Source organism: Polyodon spathula, chromosome 23 (genome assembly GCF_017654505.1).
Source record: "Polyodon spathula isolate WHYD16114869_AA chromosome 23, ASM1765450v1, whole genome shotgun sequence".
Classification (NCBI taxonomy): Eukaryota; Metazoa; Chordata; class Actinopteri; order Acipenseriformes; family Polyodontidae; genus Polyodon; species Polyodon spathula.
This window is the reverse complement of record NC_054556.1, coordinates 26,835,797-26,846,958: the sequence shown is the minus strand read 5'-3', so window position 1 is coordinate 26,846,958 and position 11,162 is coordinate 26,835,797. Positions and strand designations below refer to the sequence as shown.

Here is an 11,162-nt window from a genome sequence, read left to right as displayed (position 1 = left end):
CTGAGTGTGTGTGTCTGTATGAGTGTGTGTGTGTGTATGTGTTTGTGTCTGTGTGCATGTGTGTGCGTGTCTGTGTGCATGTGTTTGCATGTGTGTGTGTGTGTGTGTGCATGTGTGTGCATGTGTGTGTGCGTGTCTGTGTGCATGTGTTTGCATGTGTGTGCATGTCTGTGTGCATGTGTGTGTGTGTGTGTGCATGTGTGTGCATGTGTGTGCATGTCTGTGTGCGTGTGTGTGTGTGTGTGTGTGTGCATGTCCCTGTTCTCACTCTGCTCTCCTCTCCAGGTATTTGGCCACGGCAAGGCGAATGGGGAGCCCACCTGGGCCCTGCTGCTGACAGCCTGTATCTGTGAGATTGGGATCCTCATTGCCTCGTTGGACGCTGTGGCCCCCATCCTCTCCATGTAGGTACTCCCTGCGAGGCAGTGTCAGCATCCGCACTCTCATCACTTCGAACTTAAAACGATGTGTGTTGTGTTCTTCTCAATGCAAACAGGGCATGCACCATAACTGTTCTCTCTCCCTCTGCTCTCTGCAGGTTCTTCCTGATGTGCTACATGTTTGTGAACCTGGCCTGTGCCTTACAGACCCTGCTACGCACTCCCAACTGGAGACCACGCTTCAAATTCTACCACTGGTGAGGAGTCTGACCCCGCCCACATACCCTACCTGACCCCGCCCATAAATCCACATACCCTACCTGACCCCGCCCATAAATCCACATACCCTACCTGACCCCGCCCTGACTCCACCCATGGACTCCACCCACATCGTCAACATGCTCTTCTCTGGCTGTGAGATTAAAGGACAGTGGTAAGATAGAGGTTGATTCCCACGGCCCCTCTCTGTCTCTCTCTCTCTCTTAGGGCCCTCTCTTTCCTCGGTATGAGTCTGTGTCTGTCGCTCATGTTCATCTGCTCCTGGTACTACGCCCTCGTCGCCATGGTGATCGCCACCTGCATCTACAAGTACATCGAGTACCAAGGGTGAGTGACCTCTGACCTCCCTGTGCCATGCCTGTGTAAAGGATCGGCCTCGCAGTCAGTTAATCAAAGGTAAAGACAGGGTTTCTTCTTTCTGTGGTTCTGCTCCAGTGCTGGCTTGTTTCCAGGGAGTGTTCTGACCCGGTGTGGCTGGGTTCTGACCAGGTTGTGGTTTGCCTCTCCGCAGGGCTGAGAAGGAGTGGGGAGACGGGATCAGAGGCCTGTCTCTTAGTGCTGCACGTTTTGCTCTGCTGAGACTGGAGGAGGGACCCCCACACACCAAGAACTGGAGGTGAGTTCTGCCCAGTCCAGCTCAACACAGCCCAGCCCGGCACACTACTACACACACTGACACAAACTTTATTTTTCTATGATCTCTCTCCCTCTGGTCTCATTAACTCTGCTTCTCTTGAGCTCTCTCTCAGGCCTCAGATCCTGGTCGTGGTCAGCGTGGATCAGGATCAGAATGTCGAGAACCCCCAGCTGCTGTCCCTCACCAACCAGCTGAAGGCTGGCAAGGGCCTGACCATCGTGGGCGCAGCGCTGGAGGGCACCTACCTGAACAACCACCCACAGGCGCAGCGCACCGAGCAGGTGAGAGCAGACAGGTGTGCAGGGGTCCCTCAGGACTGCCTGAGCCGTGAAATAGAGGCTGTTACTGTACCTGTTACATCCCCTTCAGTCACTGTCTGCACAGTTGTAAGGTTTCCTGTCTATGTATCTATTTTATAATGCATATATGTCCTTAGAGTTCACGCAAACTGTTTTAAAATTTAAAAAAATGTAATAAAAAAAGTTGACCGAGGTGGATATGGGTGGTATTTCAATTACAGCGCTCCCCCTCTCCCTCTCTTGCTCCCCTCTCTCCCCTCTCCACAGTCTTTGCGTCGGCTGATGGAGACGGAGAAGGTGAAGGGCTTCTGCCAGGTGGTGATCTCCTCTAACATGCGTGACGGGACGTCCCATCTGATCCAGGCAGGGGGGCTTGGGGGGCTGCAGCACAACACAGTGCTGGTAAGCTGGCCGCGCAACTGGAAGCAGGCAGAGGACCACAGCACCTGGAGGAACTTCATCGGTGAGAGCCAGGACTTTGTCTGCAACCCAGCCCAACACTCAGTCATTTACAAGCAAGCTGTGATGAACTCCAGCCAAGTTGTCTTTCTGTGTTGTTGGTTGTTTGCATTGTACCCCCTGTGCTTTTTCTCATGGTTGCATTTCCCATAGTTTAGCCTTGTATGCCAGGTTTGTTTAATATGCTTGACTGTACCTCTCCGAGCTTTACAATGCTTACCTCTGCCTTACCATGCTTTCACAAAGCTTTGTTACACTTTGCTATGTATTTACTAAGATAAACTTTTGTAAGGGAGTAGTAGAGTTGACTGTGTGTTGCTCCGCAGAGCTAGTACAGTATTGTGACCCTGTGTTGGCACAGAGCTGGTATAGTATTGTGACCCTGTGTTGGCACAGAGCTGGTACAGTATTGTGACCCTGTGTTGGCACGGAGCTGGTACAGTATTGTGACCCTGTTGTTGCTCCACAGAGCTGGTACAGTATTGTGACTGTGTGTTGGCACAGAGCTGGTACAGTATTGTGACCCTGTTGTTGGCACAGAGCTGGTACAGTATTGTGACCCTGTTTGGCACAGAGCTGGTACAGTATTGTGACCCTGTTATTGCCACAGAGCTGGTACAGTATTGTGACCCTGTGTTGCTCACAGAGCTGGTACAGTATTGTGACCCTGTTTGGCACAGAGCTGGTACAGTATTGTGACCCTGTTATTGCTCCACAGAGCTGGTACAGTATTGTGACCCTGTTGTTGCTCCACAGAGCTGGTACAGTATTGTGACTGTGTGTTGGCACAGAGCTGGTACAGTATTGTGACCCTGTTATTGCTCCACAGAGCTGGTACAGTATTGTGACCCTGTTGTTGCTCCACAGAGCTGGTACGGGAGACCACAGCCGCTCACCTGGCCTTGCTGGTGCCCATGAACATCTCTGCATACCCGTCCAACCAGGAGCGCTTCGCAGAGGGCAACATTGACGTGTGGTGGATCGTGCACGATGGGGGCATGCTGATGTTGCTGCCCTTCCTGCTGTGCCAGCACAAGGTGCACGCTGTCTGTCTGTCTCTCTGACCATGTGTCTCTCTGTCTGTCTGCGTGTCCCTGGTACCTGTGCTTTGACAGTTCTGTGTGTGTTGACAGGTGTGGAGGAAGTGTAAGATGCGTATCTTCACCGTGGCCCAAATGGACGACAACAGCATCCAGATGAAGAAAGACCTGACCACCTTCCTGTACCACCTGCGCATCAGCGCTGAAGTGGAGGTGGTGGAGGTGGTGAGTCGAGCCGAGCCGAGTCCAGTCGAGCTGAGTGAGGCAGGGCAGGGAGGTGGTCTACGGTCCACACAGTTTGAGCCAGGGAGGGCCAGGGCTGAGTGGCTGGGTATTGTGGTGCAGGAATGGGGCTTGGCACAGAATGAATGACAAACACCACAAACCTTATATTAGAGTAATATTATATTATGATGTAGCTTAATGTTCTTGAATCATGCAAGGGATCTCTGAGCCCCGGTGTTTGGAGTGGAAGAATAGCAGAATGCATGTGTTCAGTATGGAGCTGTGCCTTAGGAATGTGTTCAGTGTGGTCTGTTTTGTATTTCTGAACACGCTGCTGTGTGCAGTGATCTCCCTGTAACTCTGTGTCCCTGGCAGCAAGACAGTGACATCTCTGCATACACCTACGAGAAGACCCTGGTGATGGAGCAGCGCTCACAGATCCTCAAGCAGATGCAGCTCACTAAGACTGAGCGTGAGAGAGAGGTACTGCACCCGGCACACACACACACAAAGACTGGGGTACTGCACCCGGCACACACACACTCAACTAGAGTGACGTCGGGCAACTCTGAACCCAGCACACACACACACACACATCAGACTGGGAACGTCGAGCACGTGGTGATGGCGTGTTGCGGGACCACTCCCCGTCGCGACACTGACAGACGTGGGGGCGAGCGTGTGTCGTGTAGTGTTTCTGACCCCGTGACCGTGGCCGTGTGTGTGGTCTGACCCCGTACTACACACACACACACACACACACAGACTGGGGCACTGCACCCGGCACACACACACACACAGACTGGGGCACTGCACCCACACACACACACACACACAGACCAGACCCAATGACGTGGGGCGGGCCTGTGTGTGTGTCTGTGTGTCTGACCCGTTTGACGTGGCCTGGGTTGGTGTGTGGGGTTGTAGTGGTGAGACCCCGTGACGTTGGACCGTACAGTACAGTGTGTCAGTGACAACGCTGGCCCGTGACGTGGGGCTGGCAGCCACACACAACACAGGACACACACACACCTGCCCACATGACGGTGGGTCGTGACCCTACTGCAACCAGCACACACACACACACAGACACACCTGACCCCGTGACGTCGGGCTGGGGGCACTGACCCGTGGTGTGGTGAACACACACTGTGACGTGGCACCAGACCCAGACACACACACACACACACACACACAGACACACACTGCACCACACACACACACACACACACAGGTGCCACTGCACCACCCGTGTCCCCGTGACCAGAGTGGGGCACCACCGGTGTGCAGCACAACATAACACACAACCACACAGCTGGGGCACTACGAACAAGCCACACACACACACACAGACACTGGGGCACTGCACCCGGCACACACACACACACACACACAGACTGCCGTGACGTGGGCGTGGGGCCACTGCCCCGGCACAGCCACACACCCAGACACCAGTGGGGCACGGCCACCCGTGGCACACCACCCAACACCACACAAACAACGTTGACTGGGGCACTGTGGGTGTGTGGTGTTGACACCACACACGTGGGTCGGGGCCGTGTGTGGTCTGTGACCTCGGTCACCCCCTGCACCGTCACACACACCCAAAATGGCTGGGTGGCACGACACACGTGAACGTGGGCGTGTGGTGTGTCACTGTGTCACACAGACGGGGGCACTGCCACCCAGGCACACACACACACACAGCAGGACCCACACCCAGACGTGGGGACGGGATGGTAGGTGTCTGTGTTAGACCCCGTAGAGTGGGGGACCCACTGCAGTGCACCACAGACGGGGTACACACACACAGACACACAGACTGGGGCACTGCACCCAGCACACACACACACACACACACCCCCGGATGGGGTGTGTTGTGTGTGTGGGTCAGACACACACAGTGACAGGGGCACTGGGTGTCACTGACTCTACCCCGGGTCCAGACACATGACGTGGGCCGTTGTGTGTGTGTGTCTGACCATTACTGCACCCAGCACATGACACACACACAGACTGGGGGACTGCACCCGGCACACACACACAGTGTATGACCCCGTGACACAAACACGCGTGTGTGCACTGACAGGGCACACACACACAAACAGAATGGGGTACTGCACCCGGCCCCACAAACACACATCACAGTGGGGTACCTGAACCCCGGGGCACCCCACACACAACACAGACTGGGGGCGCCTGCACCCGTGCACACCACACAACACATGGGAGGTTCGTGCTGACCCCCTGACGGGGGCAGGCACGTCACACACACAGACATACAGGAGCACTGGCAATGCAGCAATGGCACTACACAATCACCAGCAGTCTAAAAACTAATTATGAATGATCTACAGTGACTTTTTTAAAGTCTTACATTTCTATGGGAATTCAAACATCCAGTGGCCACATTGTTTTATTGTTGTATTTGTCTACAACGTGATGCTTGTTCCCTGTCCCCTCTCTGTGCAGATCCAGAGCATCACAGACGAGTCCCGCGGATCGATCCGGCGCAAGAACCCCTCGAACCCTCGCATGCATCTGAGTGTGAAGGAGGAGCAGCCAGGGGGCAGCGAGGAGGAGAAACCTGAGGAGGAGGTACAAGGACTGTCCCACCCTGCCCTCTCCCTCCTCTCCCCTTTCCTCTCTTTCTCTGTAACCATCTCTATTCCTCTTTCCCTCCCTCATCCTCCTCACCTATCTCTTTCCCCTCCACATCCCTCTCCACTTTCCCTCCATCCCACTCAATCAGTCTGTTCATTTCGTTCAACATATTTTTTATACAGTACATTCCATTAAAAAACAAATCTGGAATTGCTTTAATGAAGAGAAGCACTGCAGCTGCCTCCCCCCCCCCCCATGCTCATCTCACAGTCACACTGTCCCACAGTCAGCCTTCCAACAAGGGTGTGTGTTGGAGGGACCTCCTGGGCTGGAGAGCAGAGTCTGCAGACCCTCTCTCTCTCTCTCTCTCTCTCTCTCTCTCTCTCTCTCTCTCTCTCTCTCTCTCTCTCTCTCTCTCTCTCTCTCTCTCTCTCGCTGTCTAACTTTGCCTGTCTCTCTCTCCTGCTCTCTCAGAGTGTTGCTCTCTCCTGCCCCCCGCAGGTTCAGCTGATCCATGACCAGAACGCCACGCCCACCCCGACCAGCCCCCAGTCCCCCGTGGAGGAGGTGCAGACTCCCAGCTCCAAGCTGCAGCTGACGTGGACCGAGAAATTCACCGGAGACCCGGGCAAGAGCAAGGGGCCGAGCACCCCCGAGGGCATCAAAGACATATTCAACATGAAGCCGTGAGTGTGACGGGCGGGGAGGCGCAGGGCAGGGCTGGGCATGGCTGGTGGGGCAGGGCAGGCGGGATAGTGCGTGGCGGGTGGGGCGTGTGTGCTGGGCGGGGCAGTGCGTGGCGGGCAGTGCAGGGCGGGTGGGTAACATGGCACAACATTGTTTAATGCAGGATTACATTAGTAGGATCCTTTACTGCTTTTTGACTAATGTTAAATGAGTGTGGGGGCTGCATGATGGTGTCGGGAGGGGGGGGGACACACAGACATGATCCTACCACCAGACACCTGGTGTATTTACATGAGGGCTCCTGGCAGGTGCTTGGGGTTATTGGGAGTTTAATCAGCACTGCTTTTGTATTTTAAATAATAAGAAGATATGCACAAGCAGAACAAAAGAAAGAGGAGCCCGTTCATTTTCTTCAAGGAGAGACTCAGTGGCTGCAAATGTTTGTTGGTTACAAGCAAGATTGTCCGACATGCATATTGTGCAGAGCAAACCATGCTTCCCGGACAGCTTTAAACTAACTGGAGCTTTTTGTTTCCCTCTTTGTCCTCGCTGTCCTTGCTGCAGTGAATGGGAAAACTTGTAAGTACCCTTGACACTGACAATGCACAAGAAATACTGTGTAGCTCTAATAACGGCTAAAAACGTCTTTCATTTTCCTCTTCCTCATTTACCTGTCCCTCTCCTCCCCCTCCTCGCCCCCTCATATCCACCCTCCCCCTCTCCTCCTGGCCTCCTCTCCACCCTCCACCTCTCCTCCTCCTCCTCTCCACTCTCCTCTCCTCCCCCCTCCTCTCCACCCTCCCCCTCTCGCCACCCACAGGAACCAGTCGAATGTGCGGCGAATGCACACAGCCCTGAAGCTGAACGAAGTCATCACAAGGAAGTCCCAGGATGCGAAGCTGGTCCTGCTGAACATGCCGGGTCCGCCCAAGAACAGGAAGGGCGATGAGAACTGTATCCTTTCCCTGGACCCCAAACCCACTGCACTGTCAGTCCCAGTGCTGGGACAGTTACCATTCGAGCGGGGGGGATTTTTCTGGGGGGCACCAGAACGAAACCCTACCTTAATTATCCCAGCATTGTTTGGATCAATTGAATAAACGGTCTGCGTTACCTTTACAATGCAATAGCTATTGAAAGTTTTAGAAGGTCATCTTAGTCAGAAAGTAAGCTATCCAACTGTCAGACTGAGTGCTGTTGTTGTGACTGGTCAGCATGTCTCTTAACACTCCCTCACTCAGACATGGAGTTCCTGGAAGTGCTGACTGAAGGGCTGAACCGGGTGCTGCTGGTGCGTGGCGGAGGCAGAGAAGTCATCACCATCTACTCCTGAGAACCCAGCCCGACCGCCAGCCCCTTCCTTCAGTGACTGAACCCACCATCACCCCGGCCAGCCCGACCGCCAGCCCCTTCCTTCAGCGACTGAACCCACCATCACCCCGGCCAGCCCGACCGCCAGCCCCTTCCTTCAGCGACTGAACCCACCATCACCCCGGCCAGCCCGACCTCCAGCCCCTTCCTTCAGTGACTGAACCCACCATCACCCCGGCCAGCCCGACCGCCAGCCCCTTCCTTCAGCGACTGAACCCACCATCACCCCGGCCAGCCCGACCGCCAGCCCCTTCCTTCAGCGACTGAACCCACCATCACCCCGGCCAGCCCGACCGCCAGCCCCTTCCTTCAGCGACTGAACCCACCATCACCCCGGCCAGCCCGACCGCCAGCCCCTTCCTTCAGCGACTGAACCCACCATCACCCCGGCCAGCCCGACCGCCAGCCCCTTCCTTCAGCGACTGAACCCACCATCACCCCGGCCAGCCCGACCGCCAGCCCCTTCCTTCAGCGACTGAACCCACCACCACCCCGGCCAGCCCGACCGCCAGCCCCTCCCTTCAGCGACTGAACCCACCATCACCCCGACAAGCCCGACCTCCAGCCCCTTCCTTCAGCGACTGAACCCACCACCACCCCGGCCAGCCCGACCGCCAGCCCCTCCCTTCAGCGACTGAACCCACCATCACCCCGACAAGCCCGACCTCCAGCCCCTTCCTTCAGCGACTGAACCCACCATCACCCCGGCCAGCCCGACCGCCAGCCCCTCACCCCGACCAGCCCGACCGCCAGCCCCTTCCTTCAGCGACTGAACCCACCATCACCCCGGCCAGCCCGACCGCCAGCCCCTTCCTTCAGCGACTGAACCCACCATCACCCCGGCCAGCCCGACCGCCAGCCCCTTCCTTCAGCGACTGAACCCACCATCACCCCGGCCAGCCCGACCGCCAGCCCCTTCCTTCAGCGACTGAACCCACCATCACCCCGGCCAGCCCGACCGCCAGCCCCTTCCTTCAGCCCCTTCCTTCAGACTGAACCCACCATCACCCCGGCCAGCCCGACCGCCAGCCCCTTCCTTCAGCGACTGAACCCACCATCACCCCGGCCAGCCCGACCTCCAGCCCCTTCCTTCAGCGACTGAACCCACCATCACCCCGGCCAGCCCGACCGCCAGCCCCTTCCTTCAGCGACTGAACCCACCATCACCCCGGCCAGCCCGACCGCCAGCCCCTTCCTTCAGCGACTGAACCCACCATCACCCCGGCCAGCCCGACCGCCAGCCCCTTCCTTCAGCGACTGAACCCACCATCACCCCGGCCAGCCCGACCGCCAGCCCCTTCCTTCAGCGACTGAACCCACCATCACCCCGGCCAGCCCGACCGCCAGCCCCTTCCTTCAGCGACTGAACCCACCATCACCCCGGCCAGCCCGACCGGCCCCTTCCTTCAGCCTGAACCCACCATCACCCCGGCCAGCCCGACCAGCCCCTTCCTTCAGCGACTGAACCCACCATCACCCCGGCCAGCCCGACCGCCAGCCCCTTCCTTCAGCGACTGAACCCACCATCACCCCGGCCAGCCCGACCGCCAGCCCCTTCCTTCAGCGACTGAACCCACCATCACCCCGGCCAGCCCGACCTCCAGCCCCTTCCTTCAGCGACTGAACCCACCATCACCCCGGCCAGCCCGACCGCCAGCCCCTTCCTTCAGCGACTGAACCCACCATCACCCCGGCCAGCCCGAGAGGGGAACCCAGCACACTCCCCATCACTCCACCTGTAATGTCTTGCTGTTCTCCTTTCTTTCCTTTGCGCACAGCGCACCCTGGTGGGCTGATGTATTTTAATTATTCCCATTTAGGACAGGCGTGAAACAGTTATTATGATGATTTTATTTTGCTAAACAGATGCCAACCCTCTGTTCCTTCCGCACATCCAGCGCTGGAAGGGGCTCCACTCTCTGCAGAGCAGTAGGAGGTCCTGCAGTCTGGTTAGATGCGTTTTAGAAGAGCCAGGGCACCAGTTTCACGCTGGTACCAGGTGTTTCCACTTTCCTCACGCAGTGTCGAGTCCAAAGAGCCCTTTCATGCATGCTCATGTTGAAGGTTGGGGGCAGTCCCTTTTCGTACCCAGCATTCCCAGCGCTACGCGTTTACTGTTTCAAACACACTTCCCATCTAGTTGCAGGGAACAGAGATCTATTCTATATGGGGGGTAGGGTAGGGAGGAACTTTTTGTAAAGTGGTTTTAAAGACGACAGGAAGAAGGGAATGTGTCCGAGGATGGAGAGAAGAAGAGAATGCAGAGGGGAGGGTGTGAGCTCACCAAGACTGAAAGCTAATCAAAGACCGAAGAAAATAACTTGTTTACTGTGACGGGTGAATGGACACCTCAGGTACAAAGTGATGCAATGACAGGCAGCGTGACAGTGAGATCATGTGACAATGTGACAGAGTGGCATTGTGTCAGTGTGCCAGCTTGACAATGTGACAGAGTGACAATGTGTAGGTCTGTTTCACACTGACTGTTCTGCCACCAAGCCTCGGGGCCCAGGAGAGACACGTTGAGAAACTCACAAATACACAAACCCTGTTCCTGGGAGCAGGTCAGGGGTTTTGGGATACCCGTGGTTATCTGCGTTGTCTTTCCAAATCCCAAATGCCAAATGCCAGCTTCAAGAATCAGCGACTTTTCTTTCTCGATTTATTTGGCTCCAGTATTTGATGATTGGGGGAGGAGGCCCTCCGCCCCCCCGCCCGCCCACACCACTCAGAACACACACACACACAGTAGAGCGGTCCCTTCTTCAGCTTTCACACTTACACACAGTAACAAAACAGGGTGCAATATATTGAAAAAAAGTGAAATATATGGATTCATATATTTATATCAAATGTATATTTATATATCTATATTTATATCAAATATAATGTATAACATAATATGTCGATATTTGAAAATATATTACAAAGTATATGACATATATTAAAATATATTGGTAAATATATTTCACATGCACACAAAGCGCCATTGTATGTATAGCGTCCCTTATATATATATATTTGACTTTGTAAAGTCAAAATAATCAATATACTGTGATTGATCCAATATTAATTACTGCTGTTGTATATACAAATACAAAGATGTTGGAGATGCATTGGCAAACCAAAAGCAACACAAAAATAAAGTATATATTAGATTATTTAGTTCTTTTAAATTTTT

General features: G+C 55.1%; 1 protein-coding gene across 5 annotated transcripts in view; it reads left to right on the top strand.

The window, feature by feature from the left end:
• LOC121298245 (solute carrier family 12 member 5-like) overlaps window positions 1-7,947 on the top strand; it is a 111,688-nt gene extending 103,741 nt beyond the window's left edge. For 3 of the 5 annotated variants that reach the window (XM_041225250.1, XM_041225249.1, XM_041225253.1), the window contains 14 exons: window positions 286-404; window positions 539-637; window positions 867-986; window positions 1,171-1,275; window positions 1,409-1,577; window positions 1,863-2,058; window positions 2,922-3,091; window positions 3,188-3,319; window positions 3,695-3,802; window positions 5,792-5,917; window positions 6,425-6,609; window positions 7,175-7,189; window positions 7,431-7,564; window positions 7,852-7,947. In XM_041225250.1, coding sequence (XP_041081184.1) covers window positions 286-404; window positions 539-637; window positions 867-986; window positions 1,171-1,275; window positions 1,409-1,577; window positions 1,863-2,058; window positions 2,922-3,091; window positions 3,188-3,319; window positions 3,695-3,802; window positions 5,792-5,917; window positions 6,425-6,609; window positions 7,175-7,189; window positions 7,431-7,564; window positions 7,852-7,943 — 1,770 coding nt within the window. In that variant the 3' untranslated portion in view covers window positions 7,944-7,947. The remainder of the gene's footprint in view (window positions 1-285; window positions 405-538; window positions 638-866; window positions 987-1,170; window positions 1,276-1,408; window positions 1,578-1,862; window positions 2,059-2,921; window positions 3,092-3,187; window positions 3,320-3,694; window positions 3,803-5,791; window positions 5,918-6,424; window positions 6,610-7,174; window positions 7,190-7,430; window positions 7,565-7,851) is intronic. The other 2 variants (XM_041225254.1, XM_041225252.1) reach the window with 1 other exon arrangement.
• The last annotated feature ends 3,215 nt before the right edge of the window (window positions 7,948-11,162 follow it).